At 55.9% G+C, this 27,026-nt stretch overlaps 1 protein-coding gene across 2 annotated transcripts in view; it reads left to right on the top strand.

The window, feature by feature from the left end:
• The first annotated feature begins 415 nt into the window (after positions 1-415).
• Positions 416-27,026, top strand: part of STX1A (syntaxin 1A) — a 48,487-nt gene continuing 21,876 nt past the window's right edge. Inside the window, exons 1-3 of one of the 2 annotated variants that reach the window (XM_048966651.1) lie at positions 416-558; positions 10,189-10,266; positions 11,356-11,455. In XM_048966651.1, coding sequence (XP_048822608.1) covers positions 529-558; positions 10,189-10,266; positions 11,356-11,455 — 208 coding nt within the window. In that variant the 5' untranslated portion in view covers positions 416-528. The remainder of the gene's footprint in view (positions 559-10,188; positions 10,267-11,355; positions 11,456-27,026) is intronic. The other variant, XM_048966650.1, reaches the window with a different exon arrangement.

A 27,026-nucleotide genomic window follows, 5' to 3' on the forward strand; every position in this document is an offset into this window, starting at 1 on the left:
TGGGCCCCGAGAAGGGGGGAAATACTGACGTGAGGATCTGAGAGCGGAAGGATGGAGCACAGCCCCGCCGGGAGGGACGCGGGGTACCGGCGGGTGCGCCCGGCGCAGCACGGCCAGCACGGCGGGCAGGGACGCGCCACTCATCTGCAGCGCTCACGGGGAGCGCTCAGCGCAGGAGAGACGCGGAGATGTCGGAGCGAACAGAAACGCTCCCGGGAACGGGGCCCCCCGTGCGGGGCCGCGCCGAGCGCCGCGGCTGGGAGAAGACAAAAGATCACCGCGGGGGAAGGGAGGGGAGGGGGGACGGCGGTGACTCCGCAGCCGCGTTACGGGCAGAGCTGCGAGGGCGGTGGCACCGGGGGCGGATTCTCCTCCCGCACCGCCCGGCGCCCCCCCGCGTGCCGCCCCCACCACGTGACCCCCCCGCCGCTCCCAGAGGTCCGCGGGGCCGTTCCGCGCTGCTCCGCCGTTCTGCGCGCATGTGCCGCGCCCGCACTCCCCCCGCGCGGCCGTTCGGAGCGGGGAACGATGAAGGACCGCACCGGGGAGCTGCGCGCCGTGAGTGCGGGGCGGGGGGTGCGGGGCGCTCCCGGATGAGGAGATGGGGGGCTGCTCATCGCCGCGTTCGTCCCTCGGTCGGCGCCGGTCCCCGCCGGTCTCCGCGGCCACGGCGGCGGTGCGGGGCGGTGCGGGGTCGGGTCGGGTCTTTCCGCGGCCCCCGCGCCCATTTTGCATTTCTGTTCTCCTCGCTCCGCTGATGTCGCGCTGCAGCCCCGCAGCGCGGAGCCGTGCGGGTCCCCGTGCGGGTGTGCGTCCCCGCTGGGAAATGGCTGGTCGGTAACGACAGAGCCGATGCGTGCGGCTGTCCTCCCGGCGGGGCCCGCGCCTACGTCTGCCCGGAGCGGCGCTGGCGGTGCGTGGAGCGTTTGAGCATCTCTCGGTTCCTCTACGTGTTGGGCATGAGGAGGAAAAAAAAAAAAAGCGAAATAAGAATCTCAGAAGAGATTTCGCCCCTCTCCTGCGGGAGATCCCCGCTCCGTGGCAGCACTGCGTGCCCGCAGGGGCGGTGCGGGGCCGCTGCTGTGCCGCCACACGGTATCGGGGACGGCGGTTCAGCTGTTCCTGTATAGCGCAGGTTACGGTGCGCGGGGATGGGGTGGGATGGGGGAGCCTGGATGAGATGAGGTGGGGTGGGATGGAGGAGCCCGGCTGCTCCGTGCCCCTTCGGGCGGCTGTACGCTGCGCTGTGTGCGGTCAGAAACGCGAGGCTGCAGGGTTGCAGGCAGCACTTCGTGCGGCCACCAGCGGTACTGGTGTCTGTAGGTCTTCGGTGACTGTTGATTGTTGGCTTCCAGTGGGGCTGGGAAAGGCCCACCCCGATGGGCTGTCAGGCTGTGCCTCCCGCGAAGCGCTGCGCGGTGCGGTGCTGGAGCAGGGCAGCGTTGGGTGCTGCTGGGCGGGCTCAGCGCCTGTCCCTGCTGGGCTGTGCTGCGGGGAACGCTGCAGACATGCTCTCCTCCGGGCACAGAGGTGAAGTTGACCAAAGTTGCTTTTTGTAACAGAGCCCTGTGCCCCTGTTCTCCATGTGAGCATCTTTGTGGTCCACGGTGCCAACTCTTGGTATGCAGAAGGCACCGTTAACCTGGGCAATAGATCGATTTACTCTTTTCACTGCAGGATTCCTTTCGTTTTATAACTGTCCTGGCGACGTGCCGTGCTTTCACGCTGTCCTCTCCAACCTGAAGGGCGGTGTTAGTTGTTCAGCCCTGCTCCTGCCCGCCTGCGTGGGCACCAGGACTGTTGTATGGGAGCAAGATGGTGGGGGGGCAGTGGGGGAACAGCTGTGCTCTGCAGGCAGCACGCTGCTCAGCAAGGTGTCACTGCGTGGCCACGCTGCGTCCCCGCTGAGCTGCTGTGCTGGGGGGCTGCGGCACGCCGTGTCCCCTGGTGTGCGGTGGAGGCTCAGCCCGGCCCTTGCTTCAATTGTGGGCGTCTTTGCCTTTGTGCGAGCTGCTCGGAAGCTGTACAAATGTTTGTTTTGCTGTGTATCTCCCCGCTAACAAGATTGCTCAGGAAATATGCAAAATGATCACTACGGGCAGAATACGTACAGTAAGGCTCATTAAGCTAAGCACTGTGATAAATTGCTACTTCCAGAAAATTATGTGTGCTAACAAAAAGGAGGAGGGAAGCGCCAGCGCCGGCCCCGGCAGCTGCAGTGGGCACAGACAGCCATGGGGTCAGCGTCAGAGCAAAGCCACGGAGAGCAGACAGCAAACGGAGCGGTGTGGCTCAGGAAACAGAAACAAAGCCGTGTGCTGTAAATAACAGCCCAGGCATTGGGCCAAGGAGAGCGTTGGTACAGAAACATGGCGAGAGCCATCTCTGGAGCAGGAGGGATGGAAGGACTGCAGAGCCGCTGTGGGGAGGGCAGCTGTTCAAGGTGGAGCAGAGCTCGCAGAGTGGCTGAGGTTGGTGGAGATCTGTGCGTCATGGAGTCACAGTATGGTTGGGTTGGAAGGGGCTTCACTGCCCAACAACCCCCCTGCCAGCCCCCCTGCCATGGGCTGGGTACCCCCAGCTCAGGCTGCCCAGAGCCCATCCATGGCCTGGGGCACCTCCAGGGATGGGGCACTCACAGCTCTGGGCAGCAATGCAGCACCTCACTGCCCTCAGTGAAGAATTTCTTCCTCACATCTAACCTAAATCTCTCCTCTTTTAATATGAAATCTCTTGTCATATAACTACTCAGCTGTCCTGTATGCCCTGTTAGGTGCTGGAAGGCTGCAGTGAGCTCTCCTCTCTTCTCCAGGCAGAACACCCCCAGCTCCTCGGCCCGGCTCCACAGCAGAGGTGCCCCAGCCCTCTGAGCACCTCGTGCCCTCCTCTGGACCCGCTCCAACAGCCCCACGTCTTTCTCGTGCTGGGGGCCCCGGGCCTGGACGCAGGACTCCAGGTGGGGCCTCATGAGGGCAGAGCAGAGGGGGACAGTCCCCTCCCTGCCCGCTGCCACCCCTCTGCCGATGCAGCCCAGGCTGCTGGCGGCTCTCCGGGCTGCACGCTGCTGGCTCAGGTCAGCTTTCCCTGCTCCAGAACCCCAAGTCCTTTCTGCAGGGCTGCTCTCAAGGAGTTCTTCCCCCCTTCTGAACACATACCTGCCATTGCCCCTACCCCAGGGCAGTACCGTGCACTTGGCCTTGTCAAACCTCACGTGGTTAATGGGGGCCCACTTCTCAATGTTGGGTGGCCCATGCAGGGACACCCACAGTGGGTGCCCAAGCACACATGCAGGCAGCTTTTGACCACCTCAACAGAGGAGACTCCAAACCTCTCAGGTTCCTCTGCCCACACAGCTCCCTGATGGTGTGGGAAACCTCCTGGGCTGCATTTTGCTCCCATCCTGGCACTGGCAGTTTCCCATCCTACAGCGCTTCTGCTGCAATGTCTGTTACAAATTCTTTAGCATTAAGCCTTCCTTTTGTCTTCCATTGCTTTCAGATCTTCCAGTGGGACCTGTCAGACGTGCAGCATGCGATGCACAAAACAAATGTTCATTTTGCCAGGAGACATTTCAGCTCTGCCTTCTGGGAGGGCTGATGTCTCTTGTGGAGGGTGCTGTTTCCTTTACAATCTAGATGAGAGCACCCAAGAAATTTCATCACTGTGTTTATAGCCAGCAAAGTCTGATGGGAGGGATGCGGGTGTTGCAAGCTGCATTGATTTTCATGTCTTTCCCAGAGAAGTGAGTTGTGGGAGAAAGGGCGGGGGAGAGGGGGGGGAAGCTTTCAATTTCTCAGAGTAAATCTGGGTTCATAGAGTCATAGAATGGCCTGGGTTGAGAAGGACCACAATGACCATCTTGTTCCAACCCCCTGCTGTGTGCAGGTCGCCAACCAGCAGCCCAGGCTGCCCAGAGCCACGTCCAGCCTGGCCTGAATGCCTGCAGGGGTGTGTTTGAGGAAGGATGAGCAGGGAGTGTCCCTTGGTGGAGGCATGTGGGGCAGAGCTGCTCTGAGTTGCAGCCCTGCCTGAGCCCTGCCTGCACAGAGGGACGGAGAGCACCTTCATGCCATGCTGAGCCCCTGCTCTGAGCTGTTTGTACCCATAGTGTGTCATTGAGGAATCCTTGAAGGCTTTGTGGTATCATGGATGCACCTCAGCAGCCGGGTGGGATGGAGCGTATCTCCTTCCAGAAGGGCTCTTAGGAGTTGGCCAGAGCTCTGACAGAGCTGTCGGGCTTCATGCCAGAGGTTGGTAACATAATTCTGCAGTGATGAAAATAAACACCTAAGGACAAAACTCTTGGAAATCTTGTTCTCCGTTGTGCTGCTGGTGTTGGAAATTGGAAACACATGATGACTCATGCGGGAGTGATAGTTGGTTTTGCCTTCAACTTTTATTCATTGAACGTTGCTGGTCCAAAATGCAAGCTGGTTGCAATAACGCTGGAATTGGACACAACAGAAGGGTCCTGTGGGAGCTGCCTGGTGTGGGTGCCAAGCTGCTCTCCATCACATTTGAAATATCGTGACTGTCAGGCTGAAGTTCCTGAGGACTGGAAAAAGGGAAACATTGCTGCCGTATTCCCATATGGGGAACTGCAGGCCTGTGAGCCTCAGCTCTGTGCCTGGCAAGACCGCAGAGGAGACCTTAAGGCAGAGGGGAGACGAGGTGACCGCAGGCAGCTGGCACAGCCTCAGCAAGGGCAGAGCACAGCTGGCCCTCCTGGTGGCCTTCAGTGATGGAGTGATGGCCTTGGTGGGCAAAGGGAGGGCGGCCAATGTCACCTACCTGGACTTGTGCAAAGCCTTTGACGTGGTGTCCTTGGAGGTGTTCAAGGCCAGGTTGATGGGGCCCTGGGCAGCCTGGCTTAGCATTAAACGTGGAGGTTGGTGGCCCTGCATGTGGCAGGGGGGTTGGAGATTCATGATCCTTGAGGTCCCTTCCAACCCTGGCCATTCTGTGATTCTGTGGTGCCCCACCACATCCTTATCTCCAAGTTGGAGAGATCCGGGTCTGAGGGGCGGGATGTTTGGTGGGTAAGGAATTGGTTGGAAGGTCACAGCTGGAGGGCTGTGGTCAATGACTGCGCCAGGTGGAGGCAGGGATGAGTGCTGTCCCACAGGCTGCTCTGTGGGACCCGTACTCTTATCAGGGATGTGGATGATGGGATTCAGTGCACCCTCAGACACCGAGCCGAGCGGTGCAGCGGATGCAGCAGAAGGAAGGGACGGCATCCAGATGGACATGGACAGCAGGCCATGGGAACCACCTGAGGCTCAACAATTTTCGACAATCAATCAGACGTGAGGGGAAATTCATCACTCAGAGGGCAGTGAGGCGCTGCGCTGCTGCCCAGAGCTGTGGGTGCCCCATCCCTGGAGGTGCCCCAGGCCATGATGGGCAGCCCGAGCTGGGGACACCCGGCCCATGCAGGGATGGGGCTGGATGGTCTTTAGGGTCCGCTCCAACCTGAGCCTTTCTGTGATAAATAAATGATGGTCTATGTGCTGTAAAATATCTAGGGCTGTGCAATACTCCATTTATTATGCTTCCTAGCTGTACTATATATATGTAGTTGCAAAAATTTCGGAGCCCATTTGATAGCACGAGCCGTGGTCTTGAGTGACACTCTCTGGAAACCATCCTCAGCTTTGGCAGCACCTCCTGAATTGCTCCTGGCAGCACTTCTCCCTCTGGACTCCTGAAGCTCACTCGGGCTGTGGCTGTAAGGCACAAAGGGTCAGCAGAGCCCCCCAGGAGGAGGTGGTTGGTCGGTGGCAGGGGAACTCAGAACCATGTTCATATGAAGCAGAGCTTCGGTGACCTGCCCTTGTGCTCCTGAGCATGGCAGAGCTGCGTGCAGCCAGGCTGGGATGTGGCCTGGTGTCTGTGCGTTGGTGCTGGTAAGGCTTTTAAGATGGCTGAGTGGAGATTTTTCTTGCAGTTCATCACTGAATTATTCTGACCTCATCCATCTTCACAGCGACGTGCAAGGCAAGGAGCTGGAGCTGCACAGCCAGTGAACGATGGCAGGAGCTCTGTGGCTGCTGGGGGATTCTGGGGGCTCCTGGGCTGGAGGCAGGAAGAGCCAAGTGGTGTTTGGACACATGTGTGCAGCTCAGCAGACTGTACTGCAGAGGTGTCCGTTCAGTGAGAACAGGTTCACCACGGAAGGGATGATGGAGAGCAGCAGCCTGCACTTCTGAGGGAAATGTTAATTTAATGGTCTTTTAAAGGGGGTGGCAGCTGTTGTGGCCTTTTTCTGACCTTCTGTGCTTCCGTGAAGCTTGCGTTTCCTCCCTTGGTGACGCGGGGTGGCATGTGCTGCTGGTCCTGCGGCCGTGCTGACATGGGGTGGCTGCGGGCTCCGGCTGCGTGCTGCCCGCTGCAGGCCTTGCCTAGCAAGGGTTGTCTTGCAGGGCTGGGCAGCTGGCAGGGGTTTGTGCCATCCCCTGGGCTGCTGAGCGCGCCGTGCCCTTGTGAGGTTCCGCTGCTGGCTCCTCAGATGCATCCGGATGCGGTCAAATCGATCCGCAGCGCGCACGGCACAGAGCAGGGGATGAGCTTGCATGTGGCTGCTGCAGAGATAATAGAGACCTCGTTACCATCATGTCACAGCTCTCCCTGCCTGGGGCCTCTTGGTTTTCAGTGTGGAGCAGCAGGCTTCCAGCCTTTTCACTGGGGTTTGTGCTTCTCTGCTGTCTTTCAGAAATGAGGCTTGGCTGAAGCAGAGGGATGTAATCTGCTCACTTATGAATGTATTAGCAGTGTGCCTGTTACCAAATGCTGGGAGCTGGGAAGCACGGGGTGCTGGGCATCCTCCCCAGCCCTGCTGTGCCTTGTGGTGCAGCTCTGTCTCCTGTGCCAGCTGCTTCCTGCGTGGTGCTGGGGCTGTTGGGGTGACAAGCTGACCTCACTTGGATCTAGACCAGAGCTTCACAGGTGTCTGGCCACCTCTTTGGGAACTTGGGGTGGCCGCACCGGGACATCTTGTGCAGCAGCTCCTGGTGAGAACCCCACATGCTGTCCCTTGGGTCGATGCTTAGGTTTCCATGGGGAAGTTTGCTCAGATTCGTGTCTGCTTTGGCAGCGGTGTGAGGGAAGCTGCTTCGGCCCTGGGGTGATGGCGCCTGCAGTGCAATGCTGTGGGAGTGAAACAGGGCGAGGGGTGAGCTGTGCCGGGGATCGCTGCGAGCTGAGGTGTGCTCTGCCCACCTGGGGACAGCTCTGTCCTTAGCGAGTCCTGCTGAGCCCCACAGGTATCCGGGAGCCGCTGCTGCTCCTTGCCTGTCCCTGGGGCCGGGCAGTCAGCTGGGCGCTGCGTGCTGGACGTGGCACGGCGCAGAGGGTGCTTGCAGTGACGCGGCTGGGACAGATGGTGCCCTTATGGAGCCCGCAGTGACTTTGTGGGAGTGAAATGTGCCCTCCCCGCCATCAGGCTCCATCCGTGTAATTTCCTCTTCCCAGCCGGGCTCTTGTGTCGCTTTCCCTGCACGCAGCAGGGCGGCACTGCTCAGTGCCTGCCCTAAATAACAGCACGCTGTGGGAAGGGATGACAGAAAGGAGCATAGGGGGACCTTATGACCTCTGGTGCTGTTCGGGGTCGCACCAGCACAAGGAAGACAGAAGAGGTGCTCGCTGCATGTGCTCAGCTGCAGATCTCCTAACAAAATGTCCCCTGCTCTGTGCAGGACTGGGGGGCACCAGGCGGCCGCTGCTGGGCGCGGGGTTTCCCGGCTGTGCTGCAGTGCCGTCTGTCTTAATTAGCGGCAGACGGTTGATGCTGAAAACGAAGCACAGCGCAAATGAAGTGGGATTTGTGGTCACGTGTAAAGCAAAATGCAAATGTGGATCCCAGAGCATTTTGCTGGCTTTGGAAGATGATGCTGTAACTTCTCCTGTGCTGCACTGCTGGGCTGGCTTCTGGAGCCTTCTTCATCATCCCGGGGCTTGCCGTGTGGCGCCATGGGGAATTCAGACCAGTGGGGGAGGAGGAGGGCAGATGGTGAATTCTGGGCTTCCAGAAACCAAATTGTGGGTGGGCTGAGCTTGGGAGGAACCTCTGGAACCTTTGGTCCCACTCTGCCACCCAGGGTGGGTTGCCCCACACCATGTCCAGATGGCTTTTAAGCATTTCCAAGGAGGGAAATCTGTGGCCTCTCCAGGCGGCCTGTGCCGGTGCTTGGTCACACACACAGCATTCATCATGTTCTGAGAAACCTCCTGTATTCCAGTGCCTCTCATTCTGGCCCTGGGTGCCGCTGACAAGAGCCTGGCTGTGTTCTATTTGCACCTTCCCTTCAGGTACTGACAGACACTGATGAGATCCCTCTGCGTCTCCTCCAGCCTAAGCAGCCCCAGCTCTCCACCTCTCCCCATAACATGATGTTCCGGACCCTGAATTATCCTTGCAGCCCTTCACGGGTCTCTCCCCAGTGGCTCCAGGACTCTCTTGTGCCAAGGATGGAGATCTGGATCCAGGACCCCCATGTTGAGCAGAGGGGAAGGGTGACCTCCCTTGGCTGGTGGGCACTGCTTGGTGTGATGCAGCCCAGGATGCCATCAGCCTTCCTTCTGGGAGGGCACATCACTGCCTCATGGTCAGCTGCGGGCCAGCTGAGCACCTCTCCTCATTGCCTGCTCTGTCCTTTGGAGGGGGATGTTACCATCAAGGCACCCCAGCATGCAGGGTTCCTAGAAGGGGTTTGTGATAATCTCTGTGGCAGTGCTGTGTAGGCACTTCCTTGCTTACCTACAGGTGCTGGAGGTGACTGTACTTAACTTTAAAAACTCCCATTTTGTTGATCCTGTGATCCCTCCATCACATGGTCTCATCCCTCCTGCACAGGGCTGCTGGTTACTCCTCCCTGCAGTTCTTAGTGCCTTCCTTATGAGGTCAGGCACTGCATCCTCCTGGCAAAAAGTGTCTTTTCCTTGGTTTGCCAGGTGGGTCCCATCTCTCTGAGTGGATTCTGATCCTTGTCACAGAACATCGAACCCTGCTGCCAACAGCAGATCTGCAGCCCAGCATTGAATCATGCTCTGCACGTATCCTGCTCCACACAGACAGGGCTGGGGACAACATCTGGTCTGTGCCCCACAGCTCTGTCATCCTTTCTGATGCTGGACACCCTTCTTTGTGCCCACGGATGGGTCTGGGCAGCAGTACTGCTCTTTGTACCCATTGGGGGCAGTCTGTCACTTGCACCTTAGTGCTCTTGGATATCTTTGGATACTGCTTTCATGGCTACCAAAGCAAATGGTGCCATGAGCAGTGGCTAGAATAGAAAGCTGGGGTCTGCTCTAGAGGGCTCCACCCAACCCAGCCATCCTAAGTTGAAGAAACAGTTTTCAGACGGAAAAAGCTGGCTGTCACCTGGCATATTTCAGCGTGAGAGGAATTCTGTAGATCCCTGCTGTCTGTATTGGCCAGCTGTGTGCATGTGTGAATGGAGTGCAGGGCAATGAGCTGCTGCGTAGCAGCGTGCAACGTGTGTGGCAATAATTAGATGAACAAAGACAGTCCTCACTGCTAAATCTTCCCCATACCTCTTGCTGCTTCAGACAGAGTATGAAGAAACTTTTCTACCCCATTACTTTTCCATTTCCCCCTGTCATCTGTCTTCTTTGGATGATGTCTTTTAAATGCCTCCATATACAGAGGACATGAAGACTGTCATTTTTCTTCCCGCTGCGAGTTTGTGTTCCCCGCTTTGCTGGGACACGAGGTGACGGTGACACACACGTGTTACTGCAGAGAGGGACTCCCCCCCTCCTTTACCTGCTGAGCTTTTTCCAGTTTGGATGTATTTTGTGTTCTGTCCCACCTTTCCCACGCTCCGTAACATGCGCCCTGTTGTCCCATTCCTGTTGTTGCAGAGCTGAGGGCAGCTCAGCGAGCACATGCAGTTCTCCCATCAGGTGTGTGTGGCTGTCGTGAGCCTCCTACACTCACCACAGCAGGCTGAGGGCTGGCACGGCCTGCTGCACAGTGATGCTTGTCGTGTCTTTATTGCTGGAGCCGGATGCCATCTGCTCTCTGGAGCTGCCCGTGGTGCAGCAGTGCTGTCCCAGCTGCTGGGAGCTGCTGAGGGAAGGGGCAAGCGGTGGTGCGCCAAGGGGAGCTCCTGGGTGGGTCTGTCTGTTTGCAAAGAACTCGTTGATCCTTCTCTCTGTCTTTTGCAGGCGAAGGACAGTGATGACGATGACGAAGTCACCGTCAGTGTGGACAGGGACCGCTTCATGGACGAGTTCTTTGAACAGGTGAGAGCTCTCGTCTGTGATGCGGGTTCCCAGGCGGGCGGTCCAGTTGGGGTTGGATGTCCTGCCCTGACTGATGCTGCTCTGCTGCTGCTCGGCTTCCAGGTCCCCGGGCTTCACCGAGCGCTGAATAGCGGCTGCCACGCAGGTCTTCCCTGATCCCAGGGCTGCTCCTGTAGAAAGCAGTGGGGCGACTGAGCCAGCTGACTGCTCAGTGGGAGCATGGGAGGCTGTGGACACAGGCTGCCATGTAGGAGGCTTTCTTGCTGCAGCATGCATGCCATCAGAGCAGACAGGCTCTAACGTGTCTCCTGAAGGCACCTCTGCAGAGTAGCACTTTCTGCATGGGACTGATTTAATTTTGTGCCTCTCGTTACCAAACAAGAGGCTGTCTTATGGCATGTGGGTGGCAGTGAGATATGCACGCGGTTTTTTAGCCTACCCTTAGCATGGCATGTGTGTAGGGGGTGTAGAAATGTATCTGTGCAGGCAATGGAGTGTGGAATGAAAAATCTGACATGCGGTTGAATGAAGATGAGCAAAGCGGTGGTGTGAGTTGAAGAAGACAGAGCTGAGTGTGTGCAGGCAGAGGGCACAAGTAGAGGTTCCCAGTCTCGAGGTTGCTGGCTTGCTTCCTCATTTCCTTGAGGTGCAGGGAAGATGCCAGCATGGAGAAACCTCATCTCATTTGGCCTTGCTGCCACCACGAGTGAGGGACAAAGAGGAGTCCTCAGCCCTTGGAGCAGAGGCTGGGGTCTGAGCCAGAGCTGGGCAGTGCTGGTACAACCGGAGCCACTGCTTCATGTCAGAGCTGTGGAGTCTGGAAATTCATAGATCTGATGCTCATTTAAACAGGTCTCCAGTGTTTCTCAGTTTATCACAAGGCATGCAGGGCCCAGAGCTTATACTGCTTTGCTCTGACTGCAGAGCTGGTTGCTGTGATATGGAAAGCTTGATTTCATGGCAGCCCTGCAGTGTGAGAATTCACTGCAAAATGCTGGCCCAGGAAGACCTTTGTTAAAGGTCAGATGTGCCAAGGATGCCTTTCAGTAGCTTCTCACGGTAGTCTTGTGTTCTTTTCTGTTGCCACAGGTGGAAGAAATACGAGGGTTCATCGATAAAATCTCAGAGAACGTGGAGGAAGTGAAGAGGAAGCATAGTGCCATTCTTGCTTCACCCAACCCTGATGAGAGTGAGTGGGCCGGGAGCTGCTCATGTCCCTGCTGGCCGTGGGGCTGCTCCTAGGCTGGGCGGATGGGTGGAAGTCTTCTTGTCCTCAGGCAGTGGTTGCTGGAAAACTCCATTCCTGAGGTGGCTGATGGTTGTGGGGGTCTCACATGGGTGGGCAGCACAGCTCCACCATGCTGCTCTCTCACTTCCTCAAAAGCCTAGGGGAGAGAACAAGAAAACAAATTGAGATAAAGAGAGGGAGATCACTAAGAGCTACCGTTGCGGGCAATACAGGCCCAGCATGAGGGAGGCTAATGTGATTTATTGCCTGTTACGCACAGTGACAGTGCTGTCACTGACTACCACTTGTCCTCCCCCTGCCTTCGCCTCCCTTCCCCTCTGAACAGCACAGCGGAGCGGTGCTGTGCTCAGCCCCTATTGTTCTGTCTCTGCTGCTCCCCCGCTGCCTCTGCTCCACGTGGGCTCCTTCACATCTGCACGGGGAGATCTGCTCTGCTTGGTGCCCGTGGGCTGCATGGGGACAGCCTGCTCCTCACCCTGCTGGGGGCCAGGAACCTTGCTTTGTGAACCCAGTACAGTGGTCCATGTGAGAGAAGGATGAGACCTACACAGAAAAGAGAAAGGAAAGACTCCTGCTGGCTTTCTGACCTTGAGAGAGAGAGGGTGAGGTTTCAGAGAGGCTGGTGGAGAATTCCTGAAGGACAGGGCAGCATAGAGGCTGAAAATAGCAGAGGCAGTTTTGAGGCTGGGTGGCTTGCTTTCTTGCTCTGCCCAGTCCAAGTGCTTGTTCAGCACCTCCGTTTGTATCTGTTACACCAACTGCAGGCAGAACAGGCACAGCCCGTGCTGACTCGGCATCAGGAGCCAACGGTACAGCCCTGTGAGCCTGCAGGTGTGCACTGTCCCCACCGTCCTTCAGGATGTCTCATTGCTGACTTGAAGCTGTCCCAGGTGCAGGCTGTGCCCTGGCTGCCAGCTGAGGTGCTGGGGCAGTCACTGGAGGTATTGATGAGGGCAGCTGGTGTTCTCAGCACGGGGACTTTCCAGTTGCAGAGAGGAGCACCATGTCTCAGGCTGCTGTTTGCCGTTCTCTAGGCTCAGTTGCTCCATGCTTGCAGTGTAGGATTTAGCAGTGTTTCTGTTTGGGTGGTGTTAGGAAGGAGCTGTTGCTGCTTTGCTTCCCGCTGCCGGGCACACACAGCATGCAGCAGCCTGCTCAGCGCTGAGCCACCGCTCCAGCTGCAAAGGGCACTCATGGCCTCGAAGTATGATCTATTTAAAAGTCTGAGATCTGCAGCGAACGAGATACTGTGACATTGGTATGACTTCTAGAAGCAGGAACATTGGGAGTGCTTCTGGTTTTGTTTTACAAAATTACCTTGTCTTGGTGTTGCAGAAAATTCAGCTTATGATGCCAGAAACCATTTGGGCATCGCAGAGGAGCCTCTGCATTGTTAAGTAATCCATGTTTTGTAACACTGTCGCACATGGAGAAGGTGCAGTGGGGCTGGCCAGGTGCTCAGTGGTAGGTAGCAAACCAAGAGGCAGCGGCAGATCAAAAAGAGCTGGAGCTCAGCCCTGCATTTTGGTTGGTATTTTAGGAGTTGAACCCTCGGGAGCATTGCCTCAGTGCTTCAGCGTCTTGTAAGACCTCCATTGCAAAGGTGGTGGGAAGTGATTCCTCTGAGTTTCAGAAAAAAAAGGATACAGACTTGTAATTGCTGTCTGGAGGCAGCTGTGCTGCTGGTGGTGCTGCCTGGCTCGGTGTGTGGTTTAGCTCCTGCACGAGGAGGTGCAGAGCAGCACAGGGAAGCACACGCTGGAGCTGCGCAGCTTTGGGGCAGGGCTTCGGAAGTGGGAGCAGAGCTGGGCTGTTCAACTGGGAAACGGATCAGCAGGGGTTAGAGATGCTGCTGGAGCACCAAGAGGATGGATGGATGGATGGATGGATGGATGGATGGATGGATGGATGGACAGTGGCTGAGTTGTTCTCAGGGCATCTAACAGAGGAGAGGCTTTGCAGGAACAGTCCTGCCGGAGCCTGCCTTGTGGATGGCCGTGCTCAGGCAGGCACAGGTACTGCCCCTGTGAAGTGGAGGGGTCAGGGCTCAGTGTGACACCTGCTGTGCCTGCCTGTGTGGTGCCAGGCTGCACTCGTGTCATTGCACTCCTCTCCTCCCTCCCCTGGTCTCTTCTGGCTGCACAGACTGTTCTCGGATCTGTGTGCCGCTGCCGCCTGTGCTTATTTTGGTGCCCTGTGGGTGGGCATCTGCCTCACTTTGCCATCGTGCCAGTGAGGTGGGGGGACGGCAGCACCTTCCTGCTGAGCAGCTCTGTGCCTGCTGCAGCTCCACCTGCAGGCGTGGGCACTGGGGCTGTGTGCCTGCACAGAGGGGCTGCTGCTGCTCCTCTGGGTCGAATAAATTCCTGCTAGATCTGTTCTTAAAATCCTTCCTGGTGAGCTGCTGCGTCTGCTGCCCCTCGTGGTGCTTGAAGCAGGCCATTAGCCTGTGGTGCTTGGGCTGGGCTGGTTCCCAGAAGAGGTGGCTTTGAATGTTAAGACACCTCTCGGAGAGGGATTAAATGATGTTTTGCTGGAGCTGTCAGGAGGGACTTCTGTGCCATTCATCTTCTCGGCACACAGCTTTCCTCCCCGCTTCCATGCCCGTGGTTCCTTGGTGCTGAGTTATATAAGAGATGCTGTTTGGTGAATGAGTTGCCTCCGGGAATATAAATCTTCAATCTGAAGTCGTGTCTTTCAGCCTGTCAGCTCAGCCCCTCTCTGCAGGCTTCAGAAGACCCAACAGATATCTCAAACCTCGCAGTGGGTCCATTATTGCTCTGCAGTGAGGCAGAATTTCCTCTGGTGCAGCTCCCAGGTCTTTGCACAGCTTTGTGCTGCAGGAGGTGCGAGTTATCTGGGGAGAGGTCTCATGTTCCTAACAGAACATCTGATGGCAGAGAGCTATTCCAGGTGGTCGAGGAGGCAAATCGTATCTGCTGGGCTGTGTGTGACATGTGGAAGCAAAGCTGTCTGCTGCTAAGAAGGCGATTTTGGGTCATCTCAATGCTCAGCGCTGGCTGTGCGCCTCTGAGGGGTCCGTGTGCTTTCACTGGCGGTAACCTTGCTGCTCACCAGGTACTTTGGCAGTGTGTTACAGCTGGCAGCCTGCTCTCCAAGCATTGGGGCAGAGCACAGGCCCAGCCCAGCGTTGTGCCATGCCGTGAGCGCCCGCCATGTGCTGAGGATGGACAGGGCTGTGCCCAGGGCTGCTCCTGGCTCGCTGCATCACGCCTCTGTCTCACACCGAGATGCTTTCCATCACCTTTTGTGCATTCCTGTGTTTCTCCAACTCCAGCTTGAAGTAGTTTTGTTTCTTGTCCCAGTAATTCCTGTTGAAGGGCCGCTCCAGGACTTAACCTCCAGTGGTCAGGATGCATCTTCTCATTTCCAGCCCAAGTCTATTTATGATCAATTTAAATACCGACGTCATTGCAAGAACAAATATATTTAGCTTAAATAGCTCTTTGCCCTTCTGGCTTCATCCTGTCAGTTCCATGCAGCAGTCTGTTCATTCTGGGAGGACTTTACACAATCTCTGCCCTTTCCCATCCCCTGCCTCCTGCCCCCCCCAATGGCTGGGGGCTGCTCTTGCCCCGTGGAGCTGTTTGCCGTAGCAGAGCTGTATCCCTGTTTTACCTGGATGTCCATGTGCTCAGCCCTCAGCTCCTTCAGCTTTCTGTGGTGTGCCAGTTTCCCCTTTCCCCATGCAGCTGTGCTTTGCTTCTGTCCCAGTGGTGTGCCATGTGCTGGACCAGCTCAGATTCTCCTTCAGCATGCAGCCCCTTGCATGCCCAGGTTTGTGGTCTCCGTTTTCTGCTCCATCATCCTGAGTGCTGCTGGGTGATCAGCACTGGGTGCCACACTGAGTGAACGCAGAGTAAATAGCAGTTAACTGCAGTCTGATTCATTGGCAACATAAAAAAAAGAAACAAAAACAACAACAAAAAACAAACAACCAACAAACCCAAACCAATTGTCTGCTCTGTGATTATTTTGGGCTTAATTTAGACCAAACAGTGGTCCTTTTGGAAGATGTGTGTGTGGCCTTTGCAGAGCTGCCCCTGGGTGGGTCTGCATCCCACAGCGTGCCGTGCCGTGGGTTGGGATGGGATGGGATGGGATGGGATGGGAGCAGGTGATCCCTCCAGCAGACAGCATCCAGACGCAGCAGCACACGCTCCGCAGCTGTACCTCGGCTTTCTCTCACTAAATCTCCTTTGTCTTGGTGTTGACAGACAGGGATAATCCGTTATTTGCCAAAATGAGTTTAGTGAGGCTGAGATGAGCAAGCTGTAAATCCTGTTACTGGGGATTACGTGGGCACTGCTGCACATTGCAGGGCTGGGGGCCCTGAGCTTTCCAGGCACGCCGAGAGCAGGAATGCAGGCTGTGGCCACGGCTGGGGCTGGGGACCCTGTGGTCACCCACAGCCTGCAGGGGGTTACAAGAACTGGCTTTGCAGAGCTATAACTGTGTGCATACTGGACTGTGGGACGATGGATTGGAAACAGCTGGTGGGGATTTACTGATGAAAACCCATCTGGATGGGGTGGCTGGAGAAATAGCTGCTGTGTTTCAGATGACAAGGAGTTGTGGATTGAAGTGGAAATTTCAGGCAAGTGGTGTAGGAGGGAGCGGGGGGATGGAGAAGGACATCGGAGTGCTGAAGGGGTTGGGAAGCGTGGAGAAACCCTAGGAATTCTCAAATCGCCATTTAGAGCAATTTTCTTCTGATGCATCGGCAGCAAGAAAGGTTCCATCCCTTGCAGTAACTGGGAGAAGCGCTCCGTGCATGGCGTGGGGGAAAGCCGAGTGGCGCGTCGGTGGGAGCCCAACCTGAGCCGTTCGGTGATCCGGCAGCTCCCAAGCAGTGCAAGGAGGCTCCCAGCTCCCCTCCCTCCGGGTGACGGCACGGACGGCGCAGTCCATGCGGCGTCGGCCAGGAGCGGCTCCCGTTGCCCCCCGCTCCCCCCCGGCGCTCTGCCCCCGGGCCGCTCCTGACCGCGCTGCGGCTGCGCTGCGCCCGGACGTTCGTGCGGGGGGGGCGGAGAGCGCGGGGCCGCGGGGCGATGCGAGTAGAGCGCTGAGCACAGACAGAATGTGTGCTCTCGGCTCGGAGAGGAACGTTTGATTCGGTGCTCAGAAATCGTACGCAGAAGGGTGGCCTAAAACTACGGCGTGGTAAAGAAATAAATTATTTTTAGAGGAAGACTTGGAAAATAATCCTGTTTGTTTACCAGAAAGCTGCTAATACTGCGATGAAGTGTATCTGCTTGTATTGCTGCAGTGTTGCGATGTTGTTCCAAATCTTTCAGCGCTCGGTTTTGGGAGAAAATATTCACGCAGAAAATACCTCCCCGACCTCCCTCCCTCCCTCCTCCCCAGATGCCGTTCGTTTGTTGCCTTCCGTCGCCGCCCACCCGCAGCACGTCGCTCCCGCCTACGGTCCCAGCACGGCGCTGCTTTGCTCCCGCTGCTGCCGTGACTGCGGCCGGGGCTGCTGCCCGGCGGAGGGGCGGCTGCTCTGCAGTCGCACGGCGGCACTCGGGAGCGCCGAGCACCGGGAGGGCGGATAATTGCCGCAGGGGACGTTCTGCCCGCTCGCTGTTAGCTGGGAGCCCTGCGGAGCTGCGCTCTGGCAGCGACCGGCCCCGGTTTGCCTCACGCTGCCTCTGCTGAGCTCCGCAGTGCCGCTGGGCGCCCTGCCCGTGTCACAAGGCACGCGGGTGTCCACGCAGATGTTCATCGACCTGAGCAGGGTGTGCAGGCTGCTAGGAGAGCGAGAGGGAGCATCTCTCTCCTTCCTCTCTGCCCCGGCGTCGGAGCGGCGGTGGCTGCCCACAAATGCACTGCAGGTGGTTTTGCAATGTGTGTCCCTGGGCTCTGCCCCGCTGCCTCTCTTGGCGCTGAGGGTGCAGGAAATCCAAGCTGCCAAGTTTGCTTAGAGTCGGCTTATTCTGTTGCAGCTCCTTGAAATCTGCTTCTGACCACGGAAGACAAAGAGGAGGTATGAGCAGGAGCTCGTTGCAGCTTCTCAGCACATAAATCACGTGGTGAGAGCTGCAGGCGTGCCGTGCTGCGCAGCTGCAAAGTGCAGCAGGGGCATCGGCTGTCTGGGTGTTTGGGGTTCACCTAAAACTCCAGGGGGCTCAGGTAGGGGTGAGCTTTATAAAAGCTTGACCTGCTTGGGATTAGCAGTGAGTTTGCAGCTTGGTGCAGGCCTTGGTTAGCAGCCTCCCTTCGTTTGCCCTGGTGTGCCTTTAATTCCCAGCACGTGGCACGGCTCGGCAGCCCGTGTGCGCTGCGTTCCGCCCCGCCGCCTCCGGGTGCAGATCCCCTCACTGTCCCCCAGCCAGAGCTCTGCAGCGGTGTCATTTCGCATCAGTGGTGATGAAGCAGCTGCGCTGCAGGCTGTCCTGCCTGTGGGAGCATCTCCTGGGCCATGAGCTCAGCCCTGGGCCCGTGCCGGCTGGTGGCTGTGGGGCAGAGTCCCACCGCGTAAGAAGCCAGTCCCCTCCTGATGGTAAGCTCCCCTCGTGTACCTGCAGGCTGCCGTGAGGTTTCCCCTTGTGGTCATCCCTTTTCCTTCACCCAGGTCATAGTTTGCTTGGTTGTGTTTTCTGTTGTCTTGAGGGAGGTTCTTTGGCCTAACCCTATTGCCAACACTTGGACTTGTTGAGGTTTTTCATCCCAGTGCCCTAATCCTTCCCTTGGTGCCTGTGGGTACTGGATTACTGGGCTCTATGTCTGCTCACTCTCCTGAGCAGGCTTGTGGTGCTTCTGATTCAGTGGGGACTTAGGATATGTCATCGGTTCTTATTCACACAATCACACAATTAGAGGCTGAAAAAGACCTCTAAGATCATCCAGTCCAGCTGTCCACCTACTGGCCATATTGCCCGGTGAGCGCATCGCTCAGTTCCACAAGGTGTTTCCTTGAACCCCTCTGTAGATGGTGATGCACCGCCTGCCTGGCAGCCTGTGCCCCAGTAGCACTGGTTGCGTCACAAGAGATGGCAGTTGCATTTGGGATGGCAGCTGTTGGGGGGATGCAGAAACTGTCACTTATCCTGGATGTCATGGTGCGTAGGGCTTGGCTGTGGGGTCATTTGGGATCTTGTCTTCGAGCAGCTGCAGAAAGCTGGGCATGTTGTGGAGCTGCTGGGGGTGATGGCGAGGTGACATCCCACCTTTCTCACCTGTTTTCAATCTCTCTGCTCAGCTGGTGGATTTCTGCCAGAATGGAGCTTACAGCAGCTGTAATGATCACATGGTGATCAGTAGCTGATCTGCTTCAGTCTCCCTTTGCTCCAACAGCTCCAAAAGGAGTGGTCTGGGCTCTGGACAAGCAGGTGGTGTAGCTGCAGGGAGTAGGGCTGAGCCCCACGTGGCAGCTATGTAATGCCCAGCGCACGTGGGCAGGGACCCCAAATCACAGCCCTGTGTGGGCTTGTGGGAAACAAAGGATGTGGGGGAACAAAGCCTCCTAAAAATGCCAGTCCGAATTCTGCATGTAATAATAAGCAAATGAAGCTGGGTGGTGTGTGGAAAGGCTGCACTTGTGTGGGAGCAAGATGTTTCTGGACGTGAGTGCACAGAATGTGACAGACCCTGAACATCAGAGCAGTGCGGAGGGGCCGGGAGATGTTGGGCACAGGGTTATCTGGAGACTTCTCATCCACCCAGGAAACCCCATGAGTTGAGCTTCAGACTAAGCAGAAAGAGAATTCCTTTGGCAAAATAAAATGCAAATAGCAATGGATTGGAAAAGCAGCGGGGAATGTGCACAGCTGACAGATGCTGATGCGGTTACTTTATATGGGAAGCAAAGAGGGGATGAGCTGCATGGCTGCAGCAGAAACAGCAGGAAGGAGAGGATTTGGGGCTGCAGGTACGTGCTGAAAGCTGGCAGCTTGCTGCCCATTGTAGCTGGTAGCCCTGCAGCAAGGTGCACGTGTCCTGTGCCAGCATCCGTGCACAGGGTCTGTAACAGCAGAGTCTACACATGCTACCTGAAATGTCAGCATCAATTTGCCAGTACGTTTGATTTAAAAAAAATAAAATAGCGTGCATTTGCTAGGAAAATGGGGGAGAAAGTATTGTCATTGGAAGCAGGATGGCTGCAGCTGCACAGCGCTGGGATCTAAGGTGCACTGAGCAGAGCACAGAGTGTATGCCCCCCAAGCTCCCACCTCGGTGGCTGTGCTCCCCTAGAGCCCCCAGCTGTCCTGTCTGAGAGACTGGGGCTGCTGCAGAGAATCGCCTTCTGAAGGCAGGCAGCATCAATCTCGAGCTGTTCTGAACGTCAGCGTTGCCTGCTTTGAGCGTCTTGCAGTCTGGTGGTATTGTTAATGAGCTTCCAGGCCCCACAGAGGTGGAGCAGAACTGCATTTCCCTAATTGAGTTATCAGATTAGTAGCAAAAATGCAAATGAAAGAGCTGCTTTGGATACAAGGGAAAAGAGTCAAAACTAAGCCCCGTGGTGTGGTGGTTAATCAGCATGGGAGGGTGAGGGAAGGAGATGCAGAGCAGCTGGGATGCGGCTGCTGATTTCAGGCCGGCTGTCCCCTGGCAGATCTTCCTTCTTAATTAGACGAAGCTGTAGATGATAGATGCATTTATTGAGTCATTTGGTGAGTGCACCCTGCTGGTAAAAAATCTCACAAAGGGTTAAACGTGATTAATCAGCACTGAGGTACACAATTAGTCAACTGGTGTGGACTCCAGCAGGTCAGAACTTGGCTGCACATGGGGTGGATGCAGAGCTGAGGAACAGCTCAGGCACTGGCTGCTTATTACTGCCTGCAGTTCCTCCTGAGCCACTGAGTTGTGCATCTCTAGCACAAGGAGTGGTCCCTCCTTTGATGGCTCAGATGTCAGAAGAAGGAGGGCTGGCATTTCAAAGGGCACCTGGCTCTCAGTGTCCTCCTGTGCTGGAGAGCTGCTTGGTTTGTGCTGAGCTTGGAAGGAGCAGTGCCATCCCTGCTCCACTTCTTCGCTTGCCACTCTGTTCTTTGATGGAAGACAACCTGGAAGCACGCCATGGTGGTTGGCAGCCTGAGGTCCTGGGGTCCTTCAACCTGAGCTGTCCTATGACTCTCATCTCCAGGTGTTTGGAGCCACCTGAGTGCCATGTTTGCTGTAGAAGCATAACCCGTGATGAGTTTTTGAAGAATGCAGTGTGTGACTCATGCATCCATCGCATGTTCAGCCCAAGTCGGAAATTAGGGCAGTTTTATGCAAGACGTTAAAATGCTCTTAAAATGCTACAGCTATAAGGAGTGCCTTATTCTTGGCATCCATCTGGATTCTTGCAAAGGCTGTGCTTGGAGTGGGTAACAGCACCATGTGTGGATTCCGTATCTCACTGTGACCAAAAGGAATCCGGAGCTCCCAATCTGGGAGTTAATTCTGTGCCTTGAGAGTACTGCGAGGGCTTAGAATAGCTTGGAATAGCTGGTACTGCTGCAGGAGGCAGCCAGGCAGGAAAACGACATGGAGAACATGAGCAGAACCTCATCTCCCTTATTTTCCTCTGGGCTTTAGGGACATTCTGCTTAACTGTTTGCACGTCCCACCATGTGACTACAGTGAGCCCAGGTGGCAAATGCCACTCCATCTTCTCTTGCTGCATGAAGCTACATTCAGCCCAAGTGAGCTCAGTGCGGCTCAGATGCTCCTGTTGGTGTGGGAGCAGTGGATTCACTGATATTCATTGCTGCTTGTTGAATGCTGATGGAAACCAACCGGTGGGTGTGAGCACAGAGAGGGGTGTGTGGTGTGTGCTGCAATGGGACACCAGCAGCGGATCTGCTCCGCTGGTGCAGGTTTTGATGGGCATAGCATGCAGGCTCCTGTTCATCCATGGTGAAAATGCACAGCTAACTGTGGTGACTGTGCTGAAAAATACTGTTTGTAGCTGGGAATTTGCTCTATCAAGCAGAGTTACAGTGCTCGTTGCATTGGTTGTAATTTCCATGGAAATAAATAGGAGGCATTACTTTTGGAGCAACCTAAATGGTGTTCCACTTCACTCGTTGTGGCTCAGGCAAGCCAGAAGGTTGGGCAGCCGTATTTAATTAGTTATTAAAACTTCGCATGCTCCTTATTATGTCTAGTAGGATGTGCAGTAATTAATGATAAGAGGAAGTCTGTTTGTCCCAGATACTGCGTGTGCCAGAAAGGGAGCTGCTCTATTGCTGGCACTTGTGTCTGTAATCACTGTGGAAAGGCAGAACCAACAGCAGCGGTTGCTGCTCCAAACAGCGTTGTGCTGGGAAACCTTTTGCCAGACGTTGCTCAGGTTCACCCGTGCCAGGCTGGCTGTGCGTGGTGCTGTGGGGCCGGCAGTGCCGCTCCTGCTCTCGCTGCTGCAGCCTGGCTGAGTGCAGTGCTGCGCAGCCCTGCTAAGTTCCTGGTGCTGGGGTGCGCCGGCAGCGTGGGGAGGTGAGGAGCAGTGAGACTGAGGTTGGCAAGGACGTGTGGAGGTCAGCGGCCCAACCTCCTGCTCACAGTGAGCCGCCCGGGGTCGTGTTTGAACATCTCCAGTAATAGAGTTGTGGCATTTCTGGGTCACCTCGGGGCGGCTGAGGTTGGCGGGGAGCTCTGCTCCACCTCAGAAGGCAGTGGGAGGTCAGAGCCAGGAGTGGGACCCGTCCATCATTCCTTCCTGATCTGATCCCCCTGCTGGGGCTGTGTTCCTGTTGCTGCAGGGTAATTAGCAGCGCTCTCCTCGTTGCCTCACCTTTGTTGCAAATGTTTTTATTCAAACCTGGTTTGGGAAGAAGGACCCGTAGCTGAGCTACCTTGCCACATGCAGGTGTCTTTGCTCTTGCTTGGTGGTTCGATTTTTAAGGGATTTTTATGCTTGCACACAAACGATGAGAGAGGTAGCATTGTTTGGCCAGGCGAGATGCTGGTGCTGGGGTGGGAAGGCTGGCGGGGCAGAGCCTGCTGCTGTGTGCAGCCATTAGCGAGGAATGAGCAGCGCTGTGAGCGGGGAAGGCAAATCTTGGCAAAGAGAAACGCAGAGCGTGGAGCGGCAGCAGAGGGAGAGCTGCAGTGTGGGGAGAAGGAGAGGCTGGGGAAGCCGTAATTAAGGGAGACAGACTGCAGCTCCAGGAGGAGCCCAGCACAGCACTCAGTGCTGCTGGCGGTGTCTGTGGGTGTGAAGGAGCAGATGAGCCGTGCTGGGGAGGAGGCACAAGCTGAGTTAACGAAAACATTAACTATGCAGAAGCTGGGGAGGTCAGATGAGCGCTGGTAGCTGGACCTGCATCCATCCAGTTTGCCCCTCACTTCTGCACAGACCAAATGTGTCCTCAGACAATTGGGGTTTTTTCCCTTCCTACCACCGTTCCCAGAACGGACTCTTATTTCAGGCAGTTACCGCTCCCTTCTCTGAGCAAGGAGGGGTCAGGTTTGGAGCTGTGGGTTTACTGTGGAGCTGCTGCGTTGCTGCACAGGTTTGTCGTCTTTGTGGCCCTTTCGCTTTTGGGGTTCCCCATTCTCCTCTCCCTGGTGCTCCTTGGGCAACAGGGCTGCGGCCCTCGCTTTGCTGGGGGCAAGCATGTGTTCCATTAACATTACTTCAGCTCCACTGGAGGTGAAAACCCTCTGCCCCCCCGAGGATGACTGCTGGCCATGTCCCCTCTTGGAGGCTCTCAGAGGTGGCAGTGGTGACATTGTGCCAGAGCCGGGAAGCACAGAGCAGGGCTGTGGTCTGACGAATTACTGAGCACCAGGGAGGCAGGGGCTGGTGACACGGCGGTGACGCTGGCAGTGACACAGCATGGGGAGGAGTGGGGCGAGCGTGCCGGGCAGCACGTCTCTGTGCTGGGGAGGAGGGAGGGCCGGCAGTGCTGAGCTGCTGGGCAGCAGAGGGACCAGGGGGAGGTGGTGGTCACCGTGCAGCCTTCATGCTGGGAGCTGCGGGGTGGGAAGAACAGAGAGAAGAGCAGGGATGGATGTAACCTCACTGTGCTGCTGCCGCCCCTCCTCGCTCAGTGCTCAGCTTCTGTGGCGTGGGTGACTCCAAATGAGGAAGGAATCCAGCGCCTGGAGCTGGGGAGAGCTGGCTGTACTGCGGTGTGTCCCAGGCACGGCAGGCAGTGTGGGGGTCCTGCAGCCCAGCGCTGTCCTCACGGCACATCCCAGCGGAAAGGTGCTGCAGTCAGTGCCGAGCCCTGTGAGGTGCAGCCTTTTCCCCATTCTGCCATTTCCCATTGCTTTCTTACTGCCATTTAGTGATGCTCAGTGTCCGGGGCTGCTCCTGGAGTATCCTGACAAGTAGTGCCTGTTTCTCTCCGCTGATTAAATGCGTTATGATTGTTGCTCGTGTGCTGCTGCCTACTGAAGCATACCACTGCGCAGTGCAGCCCGTGTTCCCATGTGTCCAGTGCTGACAGAGCCATGTCATGTCCCCAGCCTCGTGCCCGTGGGAGGGGGATGGGGCACAGCTCCCTGGAGTTGTCTGGCCGTAGCGTGCTCAAAGCTGTGTGCTGTGAGACCCAGCAGAGCAGCAGGTCGCAGCGGCTGCTGGGTCTGGCCAGGTATGGCACCAGCAGGTCTTGTGCAAGTGGCAGCAGTCAGATGGGCACCGTGTGTCTGTGCAGCTGCTGTTCAGAATGGGGGGAGCAGTGGCAGAGGATCTGCAGCCCTGCTGAGTGGCCATGACCCCTTGTCTGTGCCAGGGCTGTGGGCGAGTGTTCAGAAATACAAACCAGGCCACTTTTTTTCTGAGAATAATGGCTGGATTGGTCAGAAGAGATGTTTGAGCTCTGCAGCAGGTGCCTTTTGGTACTGCATTTCATATCTGCTTCTATAAGAGAGTCACAGGCTCTTGAAGAGCTCTCCTGCAGCTGAAGCTCCGGGTGCTCAAACTTGCTCAAGTAGTTTTTTCCCACCAGCACCAGGAGAAGGTTTTTCCAGTGATAGGTGGCATTTGCTCTTTCTCATGGGGAGCCACCAGCAGGATGAAACGCCGTGGGTTCAGTGCAGGTGGTCACGACTCGATGATTTACATCACGCACACAGGGAGTAAATTTGAAGCACGCTGCAGGTCCTCCGCACATTCTTTTCTTACTGCTTTTCAATAACTCCTACTTGGGGAGATTTTCTTACCGCTGTCTCTGCTTATCCCTGCCTGGCTGAGGAGGAGGAGAACGCATTCTCCTGGTGCTGCAGGGGCACAGAGCAGTGAAGCAGCCTGAAGGATGGCCGGCCTGCCTGAAGTGCCCTGCAGCGGGAGCAGATAACAATCAGCGGTTCCAGCACATTAATCAATGACAATGGTAGAACAATGCAGAAGGGATGGAAATGTAAAGGAAATGCCTTTTTTGAGTGCTTGGGAAAAGTGATTTACTTTATGATGATTGAATTCTTGCATTGCAAGAAGAGTTCAGATGGTTCTTAAGCAGCAGACCCCCAAAATAGACCACACTGGATCCAGTCTACCTGGAGGCATCAATAGGGAAGCTTGCAAAGAGCTGAGTAAGGCGGTTTGTCTGCCCTTAGTGTTGATTTCCACTAAGATTCCAAATACCTGAGAGGCTTTGGGAGCTCAGAAGGTGGCACAGCATCCACTTTTGGAAAAAGAAGGGGAAGGAGCTGAGTTCTTATTGACTGATTAACTTGACATTGCTTCTGGGCAGAATAATGGACTCCTTGAAGTGGAATTTGATCAATAGAGAATTAAGGGAGGATAATACAATTCGTGCAGTTCCGCAAGGCGTTGGTAAGTGGGTCTGATCAGCTCCACACGGTGCTGAGTGCCCTGCAGGCAGGGAGGAGCTCGCAGCCTCCCACTGGGGGGACTTGGTCTCGTGGGATGTCATGTTCGCAGCCCATGGGAGCAGCCAGTCAGAGCTGTTGGTTGTCCCAAATCTTGCAGTTTTCGTTGGGTGCCCCGCGAGGAGGCGGCTCCTGTGTGGGCTGGGATGAGTGGATGCCAGCTGCCCACAGCTTGGCTGCTTTAAGCTGTGCTTTAGGAGGGTCTCACTGCTAGGAAAGCAGAACTAAGCTCTCTGGTTTGCACTGTAACTCGGGATGTGTAATTATTGCTTTTGCCTTTGAGTAATTGGAAAGAAAATCAAATCCCGCCACTTCCTCCCAGAAGGAGGAAAGGCACCAAGGCACCGGGCTGTCTGTCTGTCTCCTCCACCTTTTGCACAGGTTGGTCATAAAATCAAATTGCTTCTTGCATGCAAAGTTCAGCCCCATTGTTGGGTGCTGCTGGGATGTAACCAGCAGGCAGGCAACAGCTGCTGGCGGAGCTGATGGACGGCGTTCAGGCTGCAGGCTCTGCCCAGCACCAGCTGCACTTCATCCAGAGCTCTCACTGCAGGACAGGACGGGCGGTGGTCAGGGTGATACCTTCAGCCCCAGGGGATCTGTAAGAGCTTTCCTGCGCACATCATCTCTCTTCTGCTCCCATGTAGAGGCGTTGGGACGTTTTGCACTGACATCGAATCGTGGCAGTGATGACATGATGGCAGTTGCCTGTCACAGTGGGATGGGAAGTCTGCTGCCTGCTGATGTTGAGTGTCAGCGCCCAGGCCAGGCTGTAGCAGCAGCCCACATGGGAGTGTTCAGTGGGCTGTTTCATCCCCTCCCCTGTCAAATAGGGGGTACTTCCAGGAGCTCAGGAATCAGCAAGGAAGCGGAATAGGAGGGAATATATTTCCCCGCTGCCAGGGAGCCATGCATTGCTGGAGCTCCCATTGCCAGCCTGGGCTGGGTGGCAGGAGGCGGATGCCCTCTGCAGATCAGTGCCTGGCTTGCTGTCAGACCCTGGTTTTATGGGTCTTGTTGCCCTACTGTTTTTTAATGTTTTGAGAAACATTAAAGTTAAAATAAGTCTTGTTACTTGTATACATTAACTATATCTTTTATGAAGGCTGCTTCGAAAGTAATGCCTCCCATTTTATGGTGTCAGCCCACAATGTCAGATGTTGGCGGCACAGCAGTAGGGGTTGAACCTTCTCACCAGTGCCCCATTTTGTGCTGCTGCTGTGTGACAGCTGGCAGCAGACGGGCAGTCTGACAGAACGGTGTCTGACACAGAAGGGTGGATGGAGCAAAGTGTGTCATTGAACTTCTCCGTGCAGAATGAATGTCTCCAGTGACATTCATTGATGCTCGTTGCATGCTGATGGAGACCAACCAGCACATGTGAGCACAGTGAAGGATGGGTGGTGCATATCAGCAGTGGGTCAGCTCCACTGGTGCAGCTTTGTGCCAGCACAGCTTGCAGGCTCTTGCTCCTTGCTGGTGAAAATACATAGCTAATGATGGTGACTGTTGAAAAATAGTGTTTTGTAGCTGAGAATTTTCTCTATCAAATAGTGTTATTGCGCTCATTTTATCAGTTGTAGTTTCCATGGAAATAAATAGGAGGCATTACTTTTGGAGCATCCTGCATATACGGGTTCCTCTTCACTATTTGCAGCCCAGGAAGCCAAAAGGTTGGGCATCTGTTCCCTATCCTTTCAGCATCTATCATCATCTT

This window comes from Lagopus muta, chromosome 20, assembly GCF_023343835.1.
Source record: "Lagopus muta isolate bLagMut1 chromosome 20, bLagMut1 primary, whole genome shotgun sequence".
NCBI lineage: Eukaryota > Metazoa > Chordata > Aves > Galliformes > Phasianidae > Lagopus > Lagopus muta.